General features: G+C 42.2%; 1 protein-coding gene across 3 annotated transcripts in view; it reads left to right on the forward strand.

Annotated features, from left to right (window-relative positions):
* The window catches only part of thsd7ba (thrombospondin, type I, domain containing 7Ba), a 976,604-nt gene that overhangs the window by 349,417 nt on the left and 599,689 nt on the right, over positions 1 to 27,498 (forward strand). For all 3 annotated transcript variants that reach the window (XM_073025771.1, XM_073025781.1, XM_073025776.1), the window contains exon 4: positions 10,816 to 11,064. In XM_073025771.1, the coding sequence (XP_072881872.1) occupies positions 10,816 to 11,064 (249 nt within the window). The remainder of the gene's footprint in view (positions 1 to 10,815; positions 11,065 to 27,498) is intronic.

Here is a 27,498-nt window from a genome sequence, read left to right on the forward strand (position 1 = left end):
TATCTCTCTTTCCACTGCTGGGTCCTGTTTCTGTCTCTTTCCACTGCTGGGTCCTGTTTCTGTCTCTATCCACTCCTGGGTCCTGTTTCTGTCTCTTTCCACTCCTGGGTCCTGTTTCTGTCTCTTTCCATTCCCTGGGTCCGGTTTCCTATCTCTCTTTCCACTCCTGGGTCCTGTTTCTGTCTCTTTCCACTGCTGGGTCCTGTTTCCTATCTCTCTTTCCACTCCTGGGTCCTGTTTCTGTCTCTTTCCACTCCTGGGTCCTGTTTCCTATCTCTCTTTCCACTCCTGGGTCCTGTTTCTGTCTCTTTCCACTCCTGGGTCCTGTTTCCTATCTCTCTTTCCACTCCTGGGTCCTGTTTCTGTCTCTTTCCACTCCTGGGTCCTGTTTCCTATCTCTCTTTCCACTCCTGGGTCCTGTTTCTGTCTCTTTCCACTCCTGGGTCCTGTTTCTGTCTCTTTCCATTCCCTGGGTCCTGTTTCCTGTCTCTCTTTCCACTCCTGGGTCCTGTTTCTGTCTCTTTCCACTGCTGGGTCCTGTTTCCTGTCTCTTTCCATTCCCTGTGTCCTGTTTCCTGTCTCTCTTTCCAATCCTGGGTCCTGTTTCTGTCTCTTTCCACTGCTGGGTCCTGTTTCTGTCTCTTTCCACCGCTGGGTCCGGTTTCCTGTCTCTCTTTCCACTCCTGGGTCCTGTTTCCTATCTCTCTTTCCACTGCTGGGTCCTGTTTCTGTCTCTTTCCACTGCTGGGTCCTGTTTCTGTCTCTATCCACTCCTGGGTCCTGTTTCTGTCTCTTTCCACTCCTGGGTCCTGTTTCTGTCTCTTTCCATTCCCTGGGTCCGGTTTCCTATCTCTCTTTCCACTCCTGGGTCCTGTTTCTGTCTCTTTCCACTGCTGGGTCCTGTTTCCTATCTCTCTTTCCACTCCTGGGTCCTGTTTCCGTCTCTTTCCACTCCTGGGTCCTGTTTCCTATCTCTCTTTCCACTCCTGGGTCCTGTTTCTGTCTCTTTCCACTCCTGGGTCCTGTTTCCTATCTCTCTTTCCACTCTTGGGTCCTGTTTCTGACTCTTCCCACTCCTGGGTCCTGTTTCCTGTCTCTTTCCACTCCTGGGTCCTGTTTCTTGTATTTTTCCACTGCTGGGTCCTGTTTCCTGTCTCTTTCCACTCCTGGGTCCTGTTTCCTGTCTCTCTTACCACTCCTGGGTCCTGTTTCTTGTCTTTTTCCACTGCTGGGTCCTGTTTCCTGTCTCTTTCCACTCCTGGGTCCTGTTTGCTGTCTCTCTTTCCACTCCTGGGTCCTGTTTCTGTCTCTTTCCACTGCTGGGTCCTGTTTCTGTCTCTTTCCACTGCTGGGTCCGGTTTCCTGTCTCTCTTTCCACTCCTGGGTCCTGTTTCCTGTCTCTCTTTCCACTGCTGGGTCCTGTTTCCTGTCTCTTTCCATTCCCTGGGCCCTGTTTCCTATCTCTCTTTCCACTCCTGGGTCCTGTTTCCTGTCTCTCTTTCCACTGCTGGGTCCTGTTTCCTATCTCTCTTTCCACTCCTGGGTCCTGTTTCCTATCTCTCTTTCCACTCCTGGGTCCTGTTTCCTATCTCTCTTTCCACTCCTGGGTCCTGTTTCTGTCTCTTTCCACTGCTGGGTCCTGTTTCCTATCTCTCTTTTCACTCCTGGGTCCTGTTTCCTGTCTCTCTTTTCACTCCTGGGTCCTGTTTCCTGTCTCTTTCCATTCCCTGGGTCCTGTTTCCTGTCTCTCTTTCCACTCCTGGGTCCTGTTTCTGTCTCTTTCCACTGCTGGGTCCTGTTTCTGTCTCTTTCCACTGCTGGGTCCGGTTTCCTGTCTCTCTTTCCACTCCTGGGTCCTGTTTCCTATCTCTCTTTCCACTGCTGGGTCCTGTTTCTGTCTCTTTCCACTGCTGGGTCCTGTTTCTGTCTCTATCCACTCCTGGGTCCTGTTTCTGTCTCTTTCCACTCCTGGGTCCTGTTTCTGTCTCTTTCCATTCCCTGGGTCCGGTTTCCTATCTCTCTTTCCACTCCTGGGTCCTGTTTCTGTCTCTTTCCACTGCTGGGTCCTGTTTCCTATCTCTCTTTCCACTCCTGGGTCCTGTTTCTGTCTCTTTCCACTCCTGGGTCCTGTTTCCTATCTCTCTTTCCACTCCTGGGTCCTGTTTCTGTCTCTTTCCACTCCTGGGTCCTGTTTCCTATCTCTCTTTCCACTCCTGGGTCCTGTTTCTGTCTCTTTCCACTCCTGGGTCCTGTTTCCTATCTCTCTTTCCACTGCTGGGTCCTGTTTCTGTCTCTTTCCACTGCTGGGTCCTGTTTCTGTCTCTATCCACTCCTGGGTCCTGTTTCTGTCTCTTTCCACTCCTGGGTCCTGTTTCTGTCTCTTTCCATTCCCTGGGTCCGGTTTCCTATCTCTCTTTCCACTCCTGGGTCCTGTTTCTGTCTCTTTCCACTGCTGGGTCCTGTTTCCTATCTCTCTTTCCACTCCTGGGTCCTGTTTCTGTCTCTTTCCACTCCTGGGTCCTGTTTCCTATCTCTCTTTCCACTCCTGGGTCCTGTTTCTGTCTCTTTCCACTCCTGGGTCCTGTTTCCTATCTCTCTTTCCACTCCTGGGTCCTGTTTCTGTCTCTTTCCACTGCTGGGTCCTGTTTCCTGTCTCTTTCCATTCCCTGTGTCCTGTTTCCTGTCTCTCTTTCCAATCCTGGGTCCTGTTTCTGTCTCTTTCCACTGCTGGGTCCTGTTTCTGTCTCTTTCCACCGCTGGGTCCGGTTTCCTGTCTCTCTTTCCACTCCTGGGTCCTGTTTCCTATCTCTCTTTCCACTGCTGGGTCCTGTTTCTGTCTCTTTCCACTGCTGGGTCCTGTTTCTGTCTCTATCCACTCCTGGGTCCTGTTTCTGTCTCTTTCCACTCCTGGGTCCTGTTTCTGTCTCTTTCCATTCCCTGGGTCCGGTTTCCTATCTCTCTTTCCACTCCTGGGTCCTGTTTCTGTCTCTTTCCACTGCTGGGTCCTGTTTCCTATCTCTCTTTCCACTCCTGGGTCCTGTTTCCGTCTCTTTCCACTCCTGGGTCCTGTTTCCTATCTCTCTTTCCACTCCTGGGTCCTGTTTCTGTCTCTTTCCACTCCTGGGTCCTGTTTCCTATCTCTCTTTCCACTCTTGGGTCCTGTTTCTGACTCTTCCCACTCCTGGGTCCTGTTTCCTGTCTCTTTCCACTCCTGGGTCCTGTTTCTTGTATTTTTCCACTGCTGGGTCCTGTTTCCTGTCTCTTTCCACTCCTGGGTCCTGTTTCCTGTCTCTCTTACCACTCCTGGGTCCTGTTTCTTGTCTTTTTCCACTGCTGGGTCCTGTTTCCTGTCTCTTTCCACTCCTGGGTCCTGTTTGCTGTCTCTCTTTCCACTCCTGGGTCCTGTTTCTGTCTCTTTCCACTGCTGGGTCCTGTTTCTGTCTCTTTCCACTGCTGGGTCCGGTTTCCTGTCTCTCTTTCCACTCCTGGGTCCTGTTTCCTATCTCTCTTTCCACTGCTGGGTCCTGTTTCTGTCTCTTTCCACTGCTGGGTCCTGTTTCTGTCTCTATGCACTCCTGGGTCCTGTTTCTGTCTCTTTCCACTCCTGGGTCCTGTTTCTGTCTCTTTCCATTCCCTGGGTCCGGTTTCCTATCTCTCTTTCCACTCCTGGGTCCTGTTTCTGTCTCTTTCCACTGCTGGGTCCTGTTTCCTATCTCTCTTTCCACTCCTGGGTCCTGTTTCTGTCTCTTTCCACTCCTGGGTCCTGTTTCCTATCTCTCTTTCCACTCCTGGGTCCTGTTTCTGTCTCTTTCCACTCCTGGGTCCTGTTTCCTATCTCTCTTTCCACTCCTGGGTCCTGTTTCTGTCTCTTTCCACTCCTGGGTCCTGTTTCTGTCTCTTTCCATTCCCTGGGTCCTGTTTCCTGTCTCTCTTTCCACTCCTGGGTCCTGTTTCTGTCTCTTTCCACTGCTGGGTCCTGTTTCCTGTCTCTTTCCATTCCCTGTGTCCTGTTTCCTGTCTCTGTTTCCAATCCTGGGTCCTGTTTCTGTCTCTTTCCACTGCTGGGTCCTGTTTCTGTCTCTTTCCACTGCTGGGTCCGGTTTCCTGTCTCTCTTTCCACTCCTGGGTCCTGTTTCCTATCTCTCTTTCCACTGCTGGGTCCTGTTTCTGTCTCTTTCCACTGCTGGGTCCTGTTTCTGTCTCTATCCACTCCTGGGTCCTGTTTCTGTCTCTTTCCACTCCTGGGTCCTGTTTCTGTCTCTTTCCATTCCCTGGGTCCGGTTTCCTATCTCTCTTTCCACTCCTGGGTCCTGTTTCTGTCTCTTTCCACTGCTGGGTCCTGTTTCCTATCTCTCTTTCCACTCCTGGGTCCTGTTTCCTATCTCTCTTTCCACTCCTGGGTCCTGTTTCTGTCTCTTTCCACTCCTGGGTCCTGTTTCCTATCTCTCTTTCCACTCTTGGGTCCTGTTTCTGACTCTTCCCACTCCTGGGTCCTGTTTCCTGTCTCTTTCCACTCCTGGGTCCTGTTTCTTGTATTTTTCCACTGCTGGGTCCTGTTTCCTGTCTCTTTCCACTCCTGGGTCCTGTTTCCTGTCTCTCTTACCACTCCTGGGTCCTGTTTCTTGTCTTTTTCCACTGCTGGGTCCTGTTTCCTGTCTCTTTCCACTCCTGGGTCCTGTTTGCTGTCTCTCTTTCCACTCCTGGGTCCTGTTTCCTATCTCTTTCCACTCCTGGGTCCTGTTTCCTGTCTCTTTCCACTCCTGGGTCCTGTTTCCTGTCTCTCTTACCACTCCTGGGTCCTGTTTCTTGTCTTTTTCCACTGCTGGGTCCTGTTTCCTGTCTCTTTCCACTGCTGGGTCCTGTTTCCTGTCTCTTTCCACTCCTGGGTCCTGTTTCCTATCTCTCTTTCCACTGCTGGGTCCTGTTTCCTGTCTCTTTCCACTCCTGGGTCCTGTTTCTGTCTCTTTCCATTCCCTGGGTCCTGTTTCCTGTCTCTTTCCCCTCCTGAGTCTTGTTTCCTATCTCTCTTTCCACTCCTGGGTCCTGTTTCCTGTCTCTCTTTCCACTGCTGGGTCCTGTTTCCTGTCTCTTTCCATTCCCTGGGCCCTGTTTCCTATCTCTCTTTCCACTCCTGGGTCCTGTTTCCTGTCTCTCTTTCCACTGCTGGGTCCTGTTTCCTATCTCTCTTTCCACTCCTGGGTCCTGTTTCCTATCTCTCTTTCCACTCCTGGGTCCTGTTTCCTATCTCTCTTTCCACTCCTGGGTCCTGTTTCTGTCTCTTTCCACTGCTGGGTCCTGTTTCCTATCTCTCTTTTCACTCCTGGGTCCTGTTTGCTGTCTCTCTTTTCACTCCTGGGTCCTGTTTCCTGTCTCTTTCCATTCCCTGGGTCCTGTTTCCTGTCTCTCTTTCCACTCCTGGGTCCTGTTTCTGTCTCTTTCCACTGCTGGGTCCTGTTTCTGTCTCTTTCCACTGCTGGGTCCGGTTTCCTGTCTCTCTTTCCACTCCTGGGTCCTGTTTCCTATCTCTCTTTCCACTGCTGGGTCCTGTTTCTGTCTCTTTCCACTGCTGGGTCCTGTTTCTGTCTCTATCCACTCCTGGGTCCTGTTTCTGTCTCTTTCCACTCCTGGGTCCTGTTTCTGTCTCTTTCCATTCCCTGGGTCCGGTTTCCTATCTCTCTTTCCACTCCTGGGTCCTGTTTCTGTCTCTTTCCACTGCTGGGTCCTGTTTCCTATCTCTCTTTCCACTCCTGGGTCCTGTTTCTGTCTCTTTCCACTCCTGGGTCCTGTTTCCTATCTCTCTTTCCACTCCTGGGTCCTGTTTCTGTCTCTTTCCACTCCTGGGTCCTGTTTCCTATCTCTCTTTCCACTCCTGGGTCCTGTTTCTGTCTCTTTCCACTCCTGGGTCCTGTTTCTGTCTCTTTCCATTCCCTGGGTCCTGTTTCCTGTCTCTCTTTCCACTCCTGGGTCCTGTTTCTGTCTCTTTCCACTGCTGGGTCCTGTTTCCTGTCTCTTTCCATTCCCTGTGTCCTGTTTCCTGTCTCTCTTTCCAATCCTGGGTCCTGTTTCTGTCTCTTTCCACTGCTGGGTCCTGTTTCCTATCTCTCTTTCCATTCCCTGGGTCCTGTTTCCTGTCTCTCTTTCCACTCCTGGGTCCTGTTCCCTGTCTCTCTTTCCACTGCTGGGTCCTGTTCCCTGTCTCTCTTTCCATTATTAGGGTTGTATTTTCCATGCTCTCTATCCATTCACTGGAATTTTGCTTCATGCTTTCTTTCGACTTACCAGAGCATGGAATCCTACTATCCTTTGCACTTGTAAAAGTCCGAATTTTTCACATTTCCTTTCTAATAATGGGAGGACCTTGTCTTATATACCCTTTAAACTTGCTTAATTTGCTGGAAAATTTATTATAATATTGTGTCATATTTCGAAAAGGTGTAATAGAAATAACATCCAGAAAAAAGTTTAGAAAATTTGACAGGCTGGCAACAACAAAATCCCGAGTATGCTACATTATCATTTTTTAAATTTTTATTTCTTTTTTGCAGTGTTTACAATTTTGTATTGAGTCACTTGTACGTTTGTCTGCTTTCACAGGATCCATTTTAATATTCTTTTTGTATTAAAAAAATCTTGGTATTTTATTTCAGCTGACAGTAAATCTATTGCTCATTCACCTGGGCTGTCAATTTAATCCAATACTAGGAATGTAATCACCATGTTGCTGTGTACTTCCCTTGTTAAGCCTTGTGCTGTTACCTTCTCTAATAATTTAAATGTTTTCAAACCATATTGCAATGTTCTTTGAAACTACGTTATCCTGCTACTGTTAGCCTTTAGACTGTCACTGACTTTTTTATGAAGTCACCATTTACATCTTTTTCCATAAAATATAATAGGTTTCAAAATATTTACAGTGCTCATAACATGATAAAAATGCCTTTCCATGAAATGATGATGTTATTTAACATTTTTACAATCTTAACAGTACATTTTTCCAGAATTATAAAAAAGCATCTAAATTATCTCTTTCCTTTCAATTGATGTTAATGATAACCACATTAAAGTGTAGCAGAAGATATATTTATGGATAGAGACTGTAAATTCTTTACCAGCAAGAAGCACAGTAACATTTTACTCTCCTTCCTTTGAAGTGTTATTTTCAACAAACTTATTAAACGGGATCATTTTAATCAGGTTCATTCAGCTGGAAGCCAAAATGAATATTTAGGCATCATTTATCATATTTACCTCCTGTGTCTTTGCTAATTTTCCTGCAAATACTTTACAAGCTGGCAACATTACATTTTCCTAACATTAACTCTGTGAATTCTGATTTTGCTCAACTTGGAAAAGTTCACTTATGAATAGTGTTAACCAGTGACATACTGGAAATAACTGTTCAGGAAGCTATTTGTACTTGCCTGCATTTCCACCATTGTGGAATAATACAAGCATTGGAGTGTGTCTTTTTTTTCTCTCTGGAAGGCATTCTCCTTTGCTGGGATGTTCATAACACTTCTATCCAGCAGGAGAAATCTGCCAGTGCAAGAAGTACAGTGGCGTGCTGGTCAAAATTTCTGTTACTGTGAATAGCTAAGAGAGTAAAAGTTGACCTGATATCCAAAAGGCATAAAGTTAAAGATGACACATTTCCTCAATATTTTAAGCAGGATTACTTTTTTTTTTTTAAATTTCCATCTTATACAGTTTCAAAATAACAAAAAAGGAAAAGGGCCCAAAGCAAAAGTTTGGGCACCCTACATGGTCAGTACTTAGTAATACTCCTTTTGCCAAGTATCACAGCTTGTAGACGCTTCTGTGGCCAGCTAGGAGTCTTTCAATTCTTGTTTGGGGGATTTTTGCCCATTCTTCCTTGCAAAAGGCTTCTAGTTCTGTGAGATTCTTGGGCCGTCTTGCAAGCACTGCTCTTTTGAGGTCTATCCACAGATTTTCGATGATGTTTAGGTCGGTGGACTGTGAGGGCCATGGCTAAACCTTCAGCTTGCGCTTCTTGAGGTAGTCCATTGTGGATTTTGAGGTGTGTTTAGGATCGTTATCTTGTTGTAGAAGCCATCCTCTTTTCGTCTTCAGCTTTTTTACAGATGGTGTGATGTTTGCTTCTAGAATTTGCTGGTATTTAATTGAATTCATTCTTCCCTCTACCAGTGAAATGTTCCCCGTGCCACTGGCTGCAACACAAGCCCAAAGCATGATCGATTCACCACCATGCTTAACAGTTGGAGAGGTCTACTTTTCATGAAATTCTGCACCCTTTTTTTCTCCAAACATACCTTTGCTCATTGCGGCCAAAAAGTTCTATTTTAACTTCATCAGTCCACTTGCCCTTCCCTTGGACAACATCAGTGTCATGGAGAGGGGAGACTTGTTGCATGGGCAGCTGCTGGTCTTCCATACAACCTTGCCCAGGCATGCGCCCTGGAAACCATTCCAGTTACAGATCCATGGTCTCAAGAGATTAACGGATGCCATCAGTCCACAGGACTTGTTTCCAAAATACATCAGGCTTGTTTAGATGTTCCCTTGAAAACCTCTGATGCTGCATTTTGTGGAGAGGATGCAGGAAAGGTTTTCTTCTGATGAATCTTCCATGAAGGTCATATTTGTGCAGGTGTTGCTGCACAGTAGAACAGTGCACCACCACTCCAGGGTCTGCTAAATCTTCCTGAAGGTCTTTTGCAATCAAACAGGGGTTTTGATTTGCCTTTCTAGCAATCCTACGAGCAGTTCTCTTGGAAAGTTTTCTTGGTCTTCTAGACCTGAACTTGACTTCCGAAGTTCCTGTTAACTGCCATTTCTTAATTACGTTATGAACTGAGGAAACAGCTGCCTGAAAACACTTTGCTATCTTCTTATAGCCTTCTCCTGCTTTGTGGGCATCATTTATTTTAATTTTCAGATTGTCAGGCAGCTGCTTAGAGGAGCCCATGGCTGCTGATTGTTGGGACAAGGTTTGAGGAGTCAGGGTATTTATACAGCTTCTAAAATTTGCATCACTTGGCCTTTCCTAATGATGACTGTGAACAAGACATAGCCCTAACAAGCTCTTTAAGGTCTGAGACCTTGGTAAAAGTTACCTGAGAGCTCAAATCTCTTGTGATGCCCAAACTTTTGCATGGTGCTCCTTTCCTTTTTTCTCCTCTAAAATTGTGCAAAACAAAAATAATATACTAATCTTGCTTAAAATGGTGAAAAGAATGTTTCATCTTTAACTTTATGAATTTTGGAGATCAATTCATCTTCTACTCACTTAACTATTCACAGTAACAGAAACTTTGACCAGGGGTGCCCATACTTTTGCATGCCACTGTATCTATCACACACAGAGTATCTTCCTTGCTGTTTTCTCTCAGTAGTAAAGAGTTTTTGGTACATTGGCCTTTATAAATCAAAGTATTGAGTATAAGAGTTGGAATGCTATGGTGAGGTTGTATAAGACATTGTTGAGGCCGAATTTGGAGTATTGTGAGCAGTTTTGGTCAACTAATTACAGCAAAGGTATTAATAAGGTTGAAAGAGTGCAGAGAAGGTTTACAAAGATGTTGCCGGGACTTGAGAAACTGAGTTACAGAGAAAGGTTGAATAGGTTAGGACTTTATTCTCTGGAGCGTAGAAGAATGAGAGGAGATTTGATAGAGGTATATAAAATTATGATGAGTAAAGATAGAGTGAATGCAAGCAGGTTTTTTCCACTAAGGACATGGGTTAAGGGTGAAGGGGAAAAAGTTTAAAGGGAACTTTAGGGGGGCTTCTTCACACAGAGAGTGGTGGGAGTATGGAATGAGCTGCCAGATGAAGTGGTAAATGTGGGCTCACTTTTAACATTTAAGAAAAACTTGGGCAGGTACATGGATGAGAGGGGTATGGAGAGATATGGGCCAGGTGCAAGTCAGTGGGACTAGGCAGAAAAATGGTTCGGCACAGCCAAGAATGGCCAAAAGTCCTGTTTCTGTGCTGTAATGTTCTATGGTTCTATGGTTCTAGTAATACTCTAAAACCTGGAAGTAATCTGCATTTTTGTTTGATACAATTATGCCTGCCACTACAATAAAGAAATCCTAATAGTATGTTATGTTAGTAGGTTGATGTAAAATTTTACAAAGTTTCAGTTGCTTCCACATACAATATATATTATTAAAGAAGTTATAATATAGAATTAAGTAAAGTCAAAAGGGTATGATATTTATGAATTTCAATTCTGACATTATATCCAAAAAGTAAACTGAGAGGTTGCTATTGAGAAGTTACCAACCAACATAAAGAAACTTCTTCCATTCTCACTTCAGGAGAGCTTAAAAAAATATAGTTGTCCAGAATTATTTCTTTTAAATTTTAGGATTGTACATATTTGGAAATATCTAACCACCATGTCAGAGGGTGACGATAGCTGAGCTACTGTGTGATGCCAAGGTAGAAATCAGTAGACTTTCCGGATACTCAGCAGATCAGTCAGTAATGCAATCAGGAGAGAGCAAGTATGTCAGGTACAAGACAAACCATGGAGCAGACTGAGAAGCATATGACAGAGTCCTGCTTCTATTTCTTTTGTTTTTTTATGAAATTATAAGGGTCAAGCATAATGCTGAACCAAACAGTTGGATGACTAAAGTCAGCAGGCGCTGGAAACTTGGTGGATAGGATCCAATAAAACTTCTACAGGAGTTGAAACAGCGTCCTGAGTTATACAAGGTTATAAGCCTTTTTTGTTCTGTTATTAATCAAGATACTGTATGTGTTTTAGGAACATGATCGATTTGGTATTAATGAATTGCTGCTTGTTTTTCTTCCCTTCTTTAGCCTGTGTACCCATGGCAATACCCCCACCATCTTTCAATCATGTGTTATGCCCAGAGATTGTGGAGTTTCTGAATGGTCTGAGTGGAGCTCATGCTCTAAAACGTGTCAATTACCTGGCATGTCTCCCGGGTACAGAAGCAGGAATCGATTTATAAAGCATACAGCTGTAGGGGGTGGCAGTGATTGTCCTGCTCTTGAGGAAAAAGTGACTTGCAATATTGGAGGCGAAGGATTACCAATATGTCCAAGGTAAGTGCTGTCTATCAATTTACAATCAGTATGTAAATTGCTTATTGTTTATGGAAACAATACTTTCTGCTATTTATATTTCAGTGCTAATGGCTTTCCTGATTAAGATTTGCATGATTGGAGAGGTAAAGATAGTCAGCATGGTTCTGATAAAGAGGGAATTTGTTGACGTAATTGAAGTTTTCAGTGGTAATGAAATATTTCAATAGATGTTTTATTTTGGAGTGCGGTGGGAAAACACGAGGAGGATTTTGCAACTATGAAGCCAAAGAAACAATAGGGTGAATTGATGCTCAAAACAATTAAAGCTTTCAAGAGAGTTATAATATAAATATTATTTATATTCTAAAATTCATAAGGAATTTGTTTCTCTAGCAAAACGTTAACATATCAATCTAAAGACCCAACTTCTATTTACAGTTTCAACTGTAAACTGAAGTTTAGAAACCTGGCATGCTGTGATTAGATGGTTCATAACTGAGATACTAAATGCGGCATGATGAAATAAGATATGAATATGTTTTTGCCTCTAAGGGGTATGTGGCATGTAGTATGACTAATACATGAGACACAAGTTAAAAATACGTTGATTATCTTCAGTAGAGGATGCTTTGTTCCTGCATCTTAGTGCACTGCAGCACAAATATTGGTGATGCGTTTGGAATGCTATTGCTTGGAGTTCTGGAGTAGTAATTAGGTATGAAGTAACAGAAATCAGGATTCTATAGGAGAAAGCAGAGTGAAAGACAGATGGTGGATGTGGTGAATATGCTAGTAAGCTTGAGAAATGTAAGAGAACTTGGTCATTATTTCTGTATTTGGAATAAGCATTGTGAAATGCAGCAAACATTATCATCAGGATCCTGGGAGAGGATACAAAACAGAGAAACACAACCAAATGAGAATTGTGGAAAGCAATATTGTTGCTAGTTGCAAGCACAAAGCTTTTGAGATCTTGGTGAGAATGTAATGAAACAGGAATGAGGTCTTTAATGAGGACATTTATAAAAGGCCCGGAGGGATATTTTAACCCAGTGTCTTCAGATATCATGAGCATTAAAAGATTGCATAAGCCAACTTGAACTTGGAGAATAAGGGAAACATTGGTGATTACATGGTCAGGCTGAGGACACGAGCTAAAAAGTAAAATCTTCAGACCTTTCTTGATGAGGCAGTGCAGAACATGTCATGTGCAGGCTGGCAAATGAAAGAACTTGAGCATAAGTCCTAACTTCAGAAGGGAAGTGCAAATTCCTGCACTGGGTCACTGCCTCTCCACCCTGCCTTGGAGCACCTAGAACATCCTCTACATAGCACCATCCAGAGATAGAGAAGCAGTTTCAGCGACAGGTTACTATCGATGCAATGCTCCTCAGACAGGATGAAGAGGTCAATACTCCCCAATGCCATTAGGCTTTACAATTCAACCGCCAGGACTTAAGAACTTTTTAAAAGCTATTATTAATGCTTTTTGAGATAGTGATTTAGATGCATATCATATTTTTTTTTAATGAGTTAAGTATTGTATGTAATTAGTTTTGCTACAACAAGTGTATGGGACATTGGAAAAAAAAGTTGAATTTCCCCATGGGGATGAATAAAGTATCTATCTATCTATCTATCTATCTATCTAGATAACTGCAAAATATATGCTAGGCTACTGTTCATTGATTGGTGTTCAACACCATAGTTTCCTCAGTACTAATAGCCATGCTTCAAAACCTGAGGCTCTTTACCTGTCTCTGCAACTGAATCCTCAGCTTCCATATTGGGAGACCTCAGTCAGTGTGGATTGATCATAACATTTACTCCTCACTGACTGTCAACACAGGTGCATCTCAAGGATGTATGCTTAGCCCACTGCTTGCTCTTTCTACACTCATGACTTCATGATTTAGAACAGCTCAGATGCCATCTATTAATTTGCTGATGACTCCACTGTTGTTGGTAGAATTTCAGATGATGATAAGGAGGCTTACACAGGAGGGAGATCTATTGGCTGGTTGAAGTGGTGTCACAACAACCTCACACTCAATGTCAGAAAGACAAAGGAATTAATTCTAGACTTCAGTAAGGGGAAGTCAGGAGAAGACCCACCAGGCCTCTTTGAGGGGTCAGTGGTAGAACAGTTGAGCAGCCTCAAGTTCCTGGGAGTCAATATCTTAGAGGAGCTATCCCAGGCCCAACACAGCACTGCAATCATGAAGAAAGCACCCTAGTGGTTTGAGGAGATTCTGTATGTCATCAAATACTTGCATATTTTTATGGAAGCATGGTGGAGAGCATGCTGACTGATTGCATCACAGCCTGGTATAGGGCCTAAAGGATGCACATGCCTTCAGAGTGTCCTTTGAAATTGCACTAAATGCTGCAAAATATTGTATATCATACAGGTGTGCAAGTTCCTGAAGAATGTGAAAGTTGAAAGTTGAAATCACCAGGAGACCCATCCATGAGTTGCAGTCTAGGAATAAGGAGGTAGAAATGAGCATGTTGAATGGAATTGAAATCCCTAAAAAGAAGCCAGAAATAGTAATCTAATAGCTACCTTATCATCTGAAGTGTGTATATTGATATTGCAACCAATCAGACTGTTGAAAGCCAAGAAATATTGGAAATATCTCAAACACTTGCCATTGTTGCAGGAGTCTGTGCAGGAGGAACTCTCCAAGTGATGAAGGTTAGGAAGGATTTTAGGAAGCCAAAACCTCAAGGCAGTAATCTATGAAACGCATCCAGTGTCACCCACCAGTGAGCATAGAAACAGAAGGATAATGTAGATGTTCTGGGAAAAGAGGAATTGTAATGAAAATGCATTTGCTTGATTCTGGGGAGAAGGGTTTGCCCCATGAGGAAGAGCTGAGTAGACTGGATCTATGACTTGAGCTTAGGACAAAAAAACATAATTTCTTGAAACATGCAAAATCATGCTGCTCCACTGGATAGAAGCAGCAAAGAGAGTCCCTTTGTATTTAGAATGAGGGCTCACAGTCTCAAAACGAGGGGCCAGTCATTCAGGACAGAGGTAGCTAATCTTTGGTATGCTTTACCCAAGAGGTCAATGGAGATGTAGTCCTTGAATATTTTCAAGGCAGAGAGTGATAGATTTAATGATATACATTGAAATATTAAAACATATTGTGAAATGCATCATTTGTGTCAAATCAAATCAGTAGGGGTTGCGCTGAGCAATCCACAAGTGATGCCATGCTTCTTGTTCCAACATGGCATGCTCACATCTCACCAACACTCCCTATTTTTTAGATTTTTTTAGAGTTTTGCAATTGAAGGAATTAGGAGAGTATTGGATTAATGCAGGGAAGTGACATTGAGTAGTTATCATGAGCAAAGATCTTATCAAATGGCGGAGCAGGCATGAAGGGGCATACGGACTAATTACACTTCGATTTCATATGTTATCACGTGCATTTAACATGGGGAGTATCATGCATAAATGTGTAAATGATACAAAATATGATCATATGCCTAACTGTGAAGAGGACATCTTAAACACTGTAGACAAATATATGGTCTGGGCATTTGGGTATAAAAGTGGCAAATGGATTTTGACCCAATGGTGTGTGAGATAATGCAGAAAAACAAAGGAATACATGATAAATGGGAAGGTATTAATTGGTGAAGGCACTCATCATCAACATCATTATGTGCCATGTCGGCGTAGACACTACAGATCCTTAAAATAGCAAGAAGTATCAATAATTTAGTTTAAAAGGGATACAGCATGCTTTCTGTTTTTAGCTAATGCATGTAAGAGTAGGAGGATTAAACCAGTTGGACATGGCTTAAGTGACTGGTACAGGTCTGACCGGTGCATACAAAGATGCATGATTGCATGAGGACAAATGAGCAAGTGCACTGATGAGCTTTCCAAAGATGTTAGTGACTGGAAAATTTGAGCTATGAGCAAAAATTGGATAAACTAAAAGGAGACAAAAGAGATTGCAGATGCCGGCATCTGGAGCAGCAACCTGTGAGGAACTCAGCAGGTCAAGGACCATCTGTGTGAGGAGAGATAATATCGAAATTTCAGGACAAAACCTTGAGTTTTGGACCTGCTGAGTTTGTCGGATAATCTAAAGTGGTTTTCTTTGGAACAGAGGAGGCTGAGGGATATAATTGAAATTTTAGTATGAAGCACCTGTAAATGTTAGTAAGAAGAACCTTTTTAATTTGACATATGAATTAAAATCTAGAGGCAATAGACTGAAAGCGAGTGAATGAAAAATTAGAAGGATGTTAAGGGTTTTGTTTTACCAAATATTGCTAAATGTCTGGAATTTACTCCCTGAAAGTCTGGTAAAGACCGAGCTGTTGATCTTATTTAAAACAGTGCTTTAGCATTAACTAAAGAGGTGTGACTTGAAGCACCTAGTATATGAAGATGGAATTACGCTGCGTGCCTTTGCCTTGACTGATGGGGACATGGCAGGCAATTGTCTTTTTTTTTGTGCCATACATCTTTAAAGTATATGCAATTACATCTCCCTCCTTCCTTCTCAGTCCTGAAGGGATACAGCCCAAAACATCAACTATCTATTCATTTCCATAGATGCTGCCTGACCTGCTGAGTTCCTCCAGCATTTTGTATGTGTTGCTTTGGATTTCCAGCATCTGCAGATGTTCTCCTGTTTATATTTACATATTAGCTCAGAGAAATACTTGAAACTGTTTATAAAATGCAAGGTAGTTAGCAACAGATTATATTATTTTGCTCAAGGCATTAATTCAAATTGAGTACACTGACAGTAATGCTTGAGCAATTCAAGAATATCAGCAGAACTGCTTGACTGAATTACTGCTTGGTATTAAATTGCCATCTATTATTTTGTTCTTCAGCAAAGTTTTTAATCTAGTTGGTAGTATGAATGGTTTCAGTTTCCTGCTGCAGTTTGGAAGCTCAATCTTCAGAGGGAAGCTGAAATAAAGAATTGTATTATTCCTAGCAGCTGAAAGTAACTGGGAGCATTTAGGTCAAGAGGAAAAGACAGTGAAATTGAATTAAGAGCTAAATCAGTAATGGTCTAATTGAACGGACAGGCTTAAAGACATGAATGGGCTATTCATAATCTTGTTGGTCCATGTTTAAAATGAATGGTCAGAAGTGACCTGAATTTCTGCTTTGCCTTGAAGTGTCCAAGGTGCCAAGTTAGGAGCAAAGATTTGTAACATTAGCCTGTGAATATGAGACCAGGTTGGGATTCAAAATTAAGTCACTTAAATAGCAGTTTCTCAATGTGTTCTGGTCACGGCTATCATAAATTTTGTAGCACAGAGACTAATGACTGAATGCTGCTCTCAGGAGCGGACAGCTGGCATCCCATCAGGCCAGCAAAATAAATTATGTGGACAAATCATTTGCAAAATTTACTCTTTTTTACTTTTCGGACATGAACTTACTAGATGGTACCATGATCCACATGTAAGTATTCAATGAAATTAATATTGAAAATACATTCTTGATTCAGAGGTAGAGTTACTAATCTCTCTGTGTACATATTTTTCCCTATTATTTCATTCCCACAAGTGTAAAAATTGTCAGCAAACACGAAGGCTGAAATTCCTTAATTTCAATAAATCAAGTCAAAATATATTTTTACACCAGTTTCAAGTCAGTTAAGGCAGATTGTAAAGATAACGCAAGCAAACTAAAGAAAAAATCATATGAAACATGCTTTACCTTTTCTCTTTTGGCTTAATTCAGAAGTAATAGTCCACAAAGGAAAAAAGTGCTGGCATACTCAAATATCTTAAAGCGGATAAGTCACCTGGACCAGATGGGCTACATCCCAGTGCCCTGGGAGAGGTTGCTGAAGAGATAACAAATGCATTTGTAGTCTTTCAAGAATCACTTTATTCTGTCATGGTCCCGGAGGACTGGAAGATTGCAAACGTCACTCCACTCTTAAAGAAGGGAGGAAGGCAAAAGAAAGGAAATTATAGGCCAGTTAGCCTAACCTCAGTGACTGGGGAAGTGTTGGAGGCTATTGTTAAGGATGAGGTTTTGGGGTACTTGGAGACTAATGATAAAATAAGTCAAAGTCAGCATGGTTTCTGTAAAGGGAAATCTTGCCTGACAAATCTGTTTGAGTTCTTCAAGGAAATAACCAGCAGGGTGGACAAAGGAGAGGCAGTGGATGTCATTTACTTGGATTTTCAGAAGGTATTTGATAATGTGCCACACTTGAGGCTGCTTAACAAGATAAAATCCTACGGCATTATAATAAAGATACTGGCATGGATAGTGGAATGGCTGACAGGTGGGAGACTGTGAGTGGGAATAAAAGGGACTTTCCTGGTTGGCTGTCAGTGACTAATGTTGTTTCTCAGGGGTCAGTGTTGTGACTGCTACTTTTCACATTGTTTATCAATGATTTAGATAATGGAGCTGATGGCTTTGGGCAAGGTTTGCAGATGATGTGAAGATAGGTAGGGCACTGAGGAATGCAGAGGAACAAAGGGATCTGGGAGTTCAGATACATAATTCCCTGAAGGTGGCGTCACAGGTGGACAGGGTTGTGAAGAAGGCTTTTGGCATCCTGACATTCATAAATCAAGGTATTGAGTATAGGAGTTGGGATGTTATGATGAGGTTGTATAGGACACTGGTGAGGCTAAACTAGGAGCATTGTGTCCAGTTCTGGTCACCTAACTATATGAAGGGTATCAGTAAGATTGAAAGAGTGCAGAGAAAATTTACTAGGATGTCGCTGGGTCTTCAGGTGTTGAGTTACAGGGAAAGATTGAACAGATTAGGACTTTATTCCTTGGAGTGTAGAAGAATGAGGGGAGATTTGATGGAGGTTTACAAAATTATGAGGGGTATTGACAGAGTAAATGCAAGTAGGCTCTTTCCACTTAGATTAGGAGAGATAAATATGAGAGAACATGGCTTCAGGGTGAAAAGGGAAAGGTTTAGGGGGAACATTGGGGTAACTTCTTCACTCAGAGAGTGGTGGGAGCGTGGAATGAGCTGCCAACTGACATGGTAAATGCGGGCTCACTCTTAAGTTTTAAGAATAAATTGGATAGATACATGGCCGGGAGGGGACTGGACAGTTATGGACTGGATGCAGGTCAATGGGATTAGCGGAATAAAGTTTTGGCACAGGCTAGAAGGGCCGAATTGCCTGTTTTCTGTGCTGTAGTGTTCTATGGTTCAATGGTTCTATAGGTGGAGGGGTAGGTAGTGCTGAGGAAATGTGATTACAGCAGGACTTGGACCAATTGGAAGAATGGGCAAAAAAGTGGCAGATGGAATACAGTGTTGTGAAACGTATGATAATGCACTTTGGTAAGAGGAACAATAGTGTGGACTGTTATCTAAATGGGGAGAAAATTCAAACATCAGAGGTGGAGAGGGACTTAGGAGTCCTCGTGCAAGAGTCCTGGAAGGTTAATTTAAGATTGAGTCTATGGTAAAGAAGGCAAATGCAATGTTGGCATTTATTTCAAGGGGAATAAAATATAAAAGCAAGGAGATAATGCTGAGCCTTTATAAGACACTAGTCAGGCTGCACTTGGAGTACTATCAAATCACAAACAACAGAAAATCTGTGTTGCTTGGAGTATTGTCAACAGTTTTGGGTCCCTTATCTCAGAAAGGATGAGTTGTCATTGAAGAGAGTCCAGAGGAGATTCATGAGGATGATTCTGGGGAGGAAGGGGTTAACGCAAGAGGAGTGTTTAGTAGCTTTGGGCCTGTACTTACTGGGATTTAGAAGAATGCGGGAGGATCTCATTGAAACCTACCAAATACTGAAAGGACTAGATAGGGTGGATATGGAGAGCATGTTTCCTCTGGTGGGGGTATCCAGAACTAGATATTGAGGGGCGACCTTTAAGTGAATCTGTGAAATGCTCTGTTACAGACTGTGATGGCGAACAAGTCTATGTGTATATTTAAGGTGTAAGTTGATAGTTTCCTGATCGGTCAGGGCATGAACCGATATGGTGAGAAGGCAGGTGTATGGGGTTGAGTGAATGGTAGAGCAGACTCGATGGGCTGAATGGTCTAATTCTGCTGCTATGTCTTATGGTCTTATGATGAGAGTAGCAAGACCAATCGGATCCCTAGTGAATCTGTGATTTTATAGAGCATAGGACAGAAGATAAAAAAAGTCTCTAAGCCCACACTAGCAGGTTCAAGGGAAACTTCTACTCCACTTTTATAAGACTATCAAATAGTTCACTAGTACGATAAGTTGGACTCTTAACCTCACAATCTACCTCCTCATGATCTTGTTTAGCTGTACTGCACTTGCCTGTAGCTGTTACTTTTTTAGGGATTCAAAGGGTATTTATTCTCAAAGCATGAATGCAGAATACAACCCTTGAGATTAGCCTTCTTCACAGACACCATGAAACAAAGAAAACCATGGAACCTGTTTAAACAAAAACATCAACCCTCCCACCACATGCAGAAAGACAGACAGCACAAATGGCAACAAGAAAGTATGAATGAAAACACAGAAAATAAGACACAAAATCGAAAGAGTCTATATTCTGTTCAGCTCATTATCTGCAGGCTGCCCCAATTCAAGGTCGCCCAAAATAACAGCAGAAAAGGGAGCAATCAGAAACACATCATAATGTGAGCTACAGCCCAATCCGCAAACTGCGGACGCGGAGTTTTGGTACCATCCTCTGACAGCATGGAGAGAGCATTTGAATGCAGGGACCTTCCCTCAGGAGCAGCGAGGAAGAGGGAGAGAGAGAGTGTCACACACAGCGAGCGAGAGGCCGATAGACGGCACCGAGCACTCGCTCACCTCGATCATTTCAATCTGCCTCGGCACGAAATGGAGTCCATCATGGGCCCCACTTATTCTGCTTTGCTATTGTTCTACCTTGTTTGACGGCAGTGCATTGTGTAATGTTCCGCTCTACATAAACATTATGCAAGACGTAATGTTTTTCACTGCATCTTGGTACTGTACATGTAACAATAATAAGATGATTCTAATTTCATTTCTACAGGAACAAGCCCTTCGGCCTATGTCTTCTGTGCTGAACACAATATCTAATTAAACTGAATCCCTTCTGAATGCACATGATCTGTATTCCTCCATTGCCTGTATATTCATGCGTCTGTATAAAAGCATTTTGACCACCACTACTGTATTTGCTAGTTCTGCCACTTTAATGTTGTGCTGTTAGATCAATGAAGGGTCCTTGTAAAATATGTGGAAATAATTGGAGACATGCAGCAGTATGTAGTGGTGATTGCCAAACAATAATTGAATCTTTGAAGGATTTAGATTTCACATATTCCACCAGAAGGAAGCTCAAACAATTTCCAGCCATTATCTGAACCCAGGATATCATTAGTGCTAGTAAATCAATCTTCTGTTCAAAATCCCTTATACAGTGCTGCTGGCCGGGCAGATTATTTTCTCTTTTTTTTGTTCATGTAAGTACACACATTATTTTAATGGACATTAGCCTCATGAATTCTTCTTTTAGTTAATCTACAATGACCCGCATACTGAGTGATCAATGATTGCCATAAATCCCTGGAATTTTGATGTGATGATGATCAGAGTGTAACTGAAGATGCGATGCTTTGGTGAATCTGACTATAGTTTGCCATAAAATCATCTGCGTGCACAATGAGGAACAGTACACTCGCAAAATTAGTTCACTGCTGTTAGAAACACATTATATAGCCACAAATCCTTCAAAATTATTAGAGGTGACAGCAATAGACATCCAATACTACCAAATTAAGATTTAGTTAATTACAGCCTTAACTAGTGTACATAAAAAGCATGACATTCTTTCACTTATTAAATTATCATTCAAACAGTATGCAACAGTTTGATTATTATTATCAGTTAGTAATATCTCAATTTGTGATATACTAGTTAAATACATGTTACTTCTTGCTCCCAGCTCCTTTTCTTTCTCTTTTGGACAGTTTTTTTTTGGAGTGAAGGATATTGTGCTCCAATGCTTTGGGTTCCGAAGTGTTTAAAGAGTGCTATCTAGAGGCACTATAGACTTTGCCACAGGTGGGGCTTGACCGGGTAAATGGGATGCTATCTGCACTTTCCACTGTTTGTATCTGCTTCTCTCTGTTCCTGTCTTAGACACTTGAAGTGCTGATTACTCTCTGGGATGCTCTTTTTCCATTTTAAGATGTTAGAGATCAGAAATAGCGATGAGTCGGTCAGAATGTTGCATTTCTGAAGGAAATTATGCTAAATAAATGCAAATTTAGAAATAATTTACACTTTAAGGAGAGTACTTGTTAATTCTGTAGTTTTCATTGGACTCTGGCTCAAATCTGGGGAGTGGAAGCAATGAACTCAACGTCCCATGGGTATAGTAACACTCTGCCTTGTGCAGCTCTTGATAAACGGGTGACATTATAGGCAAATTAATTTGGAGCAACACACATAAAATGAAACTAATAAAATAATTCATTCAAATTATTTAAATTAATAAAGTAAAATTAATAAAATAATTTACTCCCTGACCACTCAGACCAAACCATACGAAAAACAGAAGCACTCAAATGTACCATAAATGATGCTGTGTGAGCCTGTGGTCTTGATAGTAATTTTTATTTTAGTTTGAATAAAATACTGTATTGGATGGTGGGATGGAGATATGACTCTACCAAAGGAGGTGTAAAGCACTCCATCCCTCTGCTAGGCTGCAGGTCACCCTTGAGTAAGGAGTAGCCCCCCAAGTCAGATGACGTGAATCCATGGGAGCAAGATGGTGGATGTTTGTATGAGCAGCTGGTGCACATCACAAGTCCTGCTTATGCGACCTCTGACTCCAGGCAGACAATCTCTGAAGAGTATTGATAATGGCTGGGTCACCCATCTTGTAAAGACATGGCCGAGAAGAATGCAATGGCAAACCACTTCTGTAAAAAAATTTGACAAGAACAATCATGGTCTTAAAGACAGAGAGAAGACCATAATTGCCCTCGTCATTCCACATGGTACATAATGATGGTAATGAATATACTGAAACTTTAAATAGCTCTTCAGCTCTGGAATAAAAGCTGCCATAAAAACAGATTTTTACGGATAAGATGAGTTGTATATTGAGCAAGTTTTGTTTTGGCTTGTTAGGTAATATCGCATTTCTACAAAGTACTATAAATATCATTTGATGTGCTTATGGTGAAGTCAACAGACTTGCCTTTTCAAAGGTTTCAAAGGTATATTTAATGTCAGAGAAATGTATACAATATACATCCTGAAATGCTTTTTCTTCACAACCATCCATGAAAACAGAGGAGTGCCCCCAAAGAATAAATGGCAGTTAAATGTTAGAACCCCGAAGTCCCCTCCCTCCCCTGCATAAGCGGCAGCAAGCAACAATACCCACTCCCCCCCAGCAGCAAAAAAAGGCATCGGCACCCACCACCAAGCAGTCAAGTGTGAGCAATGCAACAGCAAAGACACAGACTTGCAGTTACCCCAAGGACTACATTGTTCACCCAGAATTCAACATTCCACAAGGAGAAAGAGATGTCCCTTTTTCAGAGTGAGAGCGGAGATATAACAAACAACTCGCTGGTTTTCGATGTTAAAATTCATTACGTTGCTTTTATCGAGCTCTGTGCCCAAAGATCTGGTGTCTCTTGGTAAACAGCCATAGATATTCCGACTGCCCCAATGACACACAGATCTCCTGCCATTGCACCAACCTTCGATCTACCTGCCTCCAGAGCCCCGAAATCCTAGGCTTCTGAATCCAAGCTGGACTCTTAGGCCAAGCATTTGGCGTGCCAAACAATGGCCAGTTGTGAAACCCCGTGCACAGGTCCCATTCCCACAAAGAACCCTAGTCAGTGTGTAATTCCAGGTCAGGATCTTTAAAAGAACCTTGAAAGGGGTAAAACAGAGATATTAAAGATGGAAGTAGAACTGTTTCCAAAGATGCAAGCAAAGGAATCACCACCCCTCGTTTCAAATTATTGAGGGTTGAGAGTTATAAGGTATACTTTAACTTTTTGCAATGGCAAAAATGGGTAGATGTTGGGTTCACAACTATTTTAGAAGATGTCTGTTAGCTGAGGTGCAGTTTCTCTTCCTTGGGAGTTTCATTATCTCACTACTGCAAATGTTCTTCTTTCTAATATGCACTTGACTTCATTATAAAAGCAATATTTCTTGGCTGAAAAATGTTTCTAAACAATGATACCAATGATATTTTTTCATGCAGCTCAAATTGCTTTTCTGAGCAACTGCAGTGATTTCTGTAGCTAGGGAGTTTGATGCAAAATTATATTATATTCATGAACTTAGATTTGACAACAATCACTACTCCTAACCTTCATTTGGGGGGGGGGGTGCTTTGTATACTACTTCTGAACATTATCCTCTCCTGCTGAGTGATTTCAAGTAAGATGAGTAAGAATATGTTGAGAAATTACTGTACTACCTTGTGGAATTGCCAGTATTTCTGGCACAAGTCCCATTAATCCATTATTTCCTTTTTGAATGTAGTAATACCAAACTTTTTGCTGGTTCATGCCTGCTCTGAATGTACAGCAGCTGCCCTTCATTTTGTCATGGCCTTACATTGCCAGTGGCAGAGCCTCAACACTATGCATTAGACCAGGAGATCTAACATCTGCTGAGGGATGGATTGGCAGCTTTTGGGATTGGTATCTAGGAAAGTACAAGAAATGCAGATACAGTCTGACTTCTATAAAGCAATTTCTGACTAAACTTGAATCACAGAGGGATGCTTGCCAATTGTAGCAAGGATTGAATACCATCACCTCCTACAAAACAAAACCAAGAAACAAATGACAATAAGGTTAACTCTCAGGTGAGAATTCTTTTTATACTCACTTTGACTGATAGAACATGGTGGCACCTTTACAAACACACACAGCTCCTGATAAACCTATGATTTCTGTCTCTGAGGCCAATGTGAGAGCATCTTTTAGGAGGGTGAACCAATGGAAATCGCTTGGCCAAGTTCTGAAGACTTGTGCTAATTGAGTAGCTGGAACATTTAAGGATATCTTCAACCTTTCACTTCAGCAGTCTGAGGTACTATCTGCTTCATACCAGTGCACAAGAAGAACATGGTAACCTACCTCAAAGACGATCATTCTGTAGGACCTACATCCACCATGATGAAGTGCTTTGAGAGTTTGATCATAAAGCATATCAACTCCTGCATGAAGCGTGACTTTGATCTGCACCATTTGGCCTACCATCACAACAGGTCAACAGCAGATGTCATCTTATTAGCTTTGGACAGCTGGATACTGAAGATCTCTACATCAGGATGTTTTTCACTGTCTACAGCTCAGAATTCAATACTATCATCCTCTCAAAACTCATTACTAAGCTCCAACACCTGGGTCTCAAAGCTTTTTTGTGAAAATGGATCCTTTATTTCTACACTGGCAAACTCCAGTTAGTGTGGATTGGCAACAACATCTCCTCCACACTTATCAGCACAGGTGCAGCATAAGGCTGTGAGCTTAGCTCTCTGCTTTACTCACTTTGTACCCATGCTTGTGTGGCTAACTACAATGGCATACTTAAGTTTGTTGATGACACTACTATTGTTGGCTGAATCAAAGGTGGTGACAAGTCAGCACATAGGAGAGAGATTGAAATCCTGCTGAAGTAGTGCCCAAACAACAACCTCTCACTCTATGTTTGCAAAACCAGAGCTGGTTATCAGCTATAGCTATAAAGTACACAGAACTGTGTGACCAATCTGATAGAAAAGGTAATTTATGATATTCTATGCCTAAAGAATGCTGCTTTGATGACTGAACTCTCTTTTCCAGTGTTAGTTTGCATTTATGTCTGTAATATGTTACAAGTTCAGTAAAGTAAAAGGATGCAATGTGTTGGTTGTCTGTCTTTTCTGACAATGACGCAGACTGTGCAGGAGGAGTTTTAAGTTTAAAAGCTGTTTCACTGTGGCAATTCCACTCTCTTGGCCTCAAAAATCTCGGTCCAATCGTAAAAAAAATGGTCTCAGCTGCTGTGGATAGCCATGACACCTTCTGTGCCTTGTCATGCCTTTGCTCTCTATGAAGTGTTGCAACACCGCCTTCTTGGCTAATAAATCTTGTAGTTGATCTCATCCACCCAGTCTGCTGGAATTGGCTTTGCATGCTGGGGTAGGCATATCCCTACCTCACCGGGGTAGGAGGTTCCCTCACCTTGTTTAGCCTGCCTGTTGAAGCGGTGTACCAGGGTGAGGCCATTATCACATGCACACTATTATTTGGAGCCGCAGGTGAAAACTGAGTGGCAGGTGGACACCAAAAGTGGACGAGCTTCCTCTGTGCAGAGCACAACAAGCCCACCGTCAGAGGTTCCTCCCTGGTCACACCATACACCTCTAAGGATGCAATACCAGACAATCAATAAGGATAAGCAATAACATTTCCACCTTAATTATACACAATACCGGTGCCTTCTGTGCTTACTTGGACTGTCAAAATATGGAGGAAGCATCATGAACACCCGCAGTCCCCAGTGATCCTGTAATTTCTGTTTCTAAGGCTGATATGCGAGCAGCCACCAGGAGGGTGAACATATGAAAAGCATCTGGCCCAGATAGGAAACCTAGCCAAGTACTAAAGACCTGCGCTGATCAATTGGCTGGAGTGTTCACTGAGATCTTTAACCTCTCGCTTTGGCAGTCTGAGGTACCCATCTGCTTCAAGCAGACTTCAATTATACCAATGCCAATGAAGAATGTGGTGTCCTGTCTCTATGACTACCGTCCAGTACATTTACATCCACTGTGAAGAAGTGCTTTGAGAGGTTGGTGATCAAGTCCTGCCTGAGAAGTGACTTAGATCCACTCCTATTTGCCTACCGGGCAACAAATCCATAGCATTTGCTCTTCACTCAACCCTGGAACATCTGGGAGGCAAAATGCAAGCATCCAGATGCTTTTGATTGACCAGAGCTTGGCATTCAATACCATCATTCCCTCAGAACTATTCAATAAGCTTCAAGTCCTTGGCCTCAATATCTCCTTGTGCAATTGGATCCTCGATTTCCTCACTTGCAGATCCCAGTCAGTTCAGATTGGTAACAAAATCTCCTTTATGATCTCCATCAGCACAAGTGCACCACAAGGCTGTGTGCTTAGCCCCCTGCTCTACTCACTTTGCATTTATGACAGTATGGCTAAGCACAGCTCTAATGCCATATTCAAGTTTGCTGATGTTATCACTGTCATAGGTCGAATCAAAGGTGGTGAGGAATCAGCATATAGGAGGGAGATTGAAAACCTGGCTGAGTGGTGCCACAGCAACAACCTCTTACTCAACGTCAGCAAGACCAGAGAGCTAATTATTGACCTCAGGAGGAGGAAACCAGAGATCCATCAGCCAGTCCTTAGTGAAGGATCAGAGTTGGAGAGGGTCAGCGACTTTAAATTCCTCAATGTTATCATTTCAGAGGACTTGTCCTGGGCCCAGCACATGTGCATTTACAAAGAAAGAACAGTAGCACCTCAACTTCCTTAGGGGTTTGTGAAGATTTGGCATGGCATCTAAAACTTTGGCAGACTTCTATAGATATGTGGTGGAGTATATTGACTGGCTTCATCACAGCTTGGTAAGGAAACACCAATATCTTTGAATGGAAAATTCTATAAAAAGTAGTCAATATGGCCCAATCCATCTCGAATAAATCCCTCCCAACCATTGAGCACATCTATATGAAGTGTTATCACAGGGAAGCTGTATCAATCCTCAGGGATTCCCACCACCCAGGACTTGCTCTCTTCTCACTGCTGCCATTATGAAGAAGATACAGGAGCCTCAGGAAGGGGTAACAACTTCCTGACCTAGCAAGTTCAAGAAGTTATTACCCCTCAACCATCAGGCTCATGAATCAAAGTGGATAACTACACTTGCCCCATCATTGAACTGTTCCCACAATCTAAGGACTCGCTTTCAAATTCTCTTCACCTCATGTTCTCAATAATAATTATTTATTTATTGATTATTATTACTTTCTTTTGTATCTGCATAGATTGTTGCCTTTTGCACACTGGTTGAACGACCAATATAGTGCAATGTTTCATTGATTATATTATGATTATTATTCTATTATGGATTTACTGAGTATGCTGACAAGAAAACAATTCTTAGGGGTGTATATGGGGAATTATTTGAAATTTATTTACATTTACATTGAACTTTGAAATTTGAATTTTGAACATTGAATTTTGCTTGAAAAATAGTTTCAAAATTAAATGCAATTTCATTCCACATTTGCTAATGCACATTCAAAGATAGCTGAGTTTAGGTCATAGGGGTCTCAGCCAGTATCTTGCCATTTGAATTCAACAAGCTCAGAAAATGTCATTTTTTGAAGTTGTTAGGAATTTGTACCAAGGCATTGGGCAAAGCAAAATATTTGCTTGAAGTTTAAATATTACCATTTATCA

This window comes from Hemitrygon akajei, chromosome 2 (assembly GCF_048418815.1).
Source record: "Hemitrygon akajei chromosome 2, sHemAka1.3, whole genome shotgun sequence".
Taxonomy (NCBI): Eukaryota; Metazoa; Chordata; class Chondrichthyes; order Myliobatiformes; family Dasyatidae; genus Hemitrygon; species Hemitrygon akajei.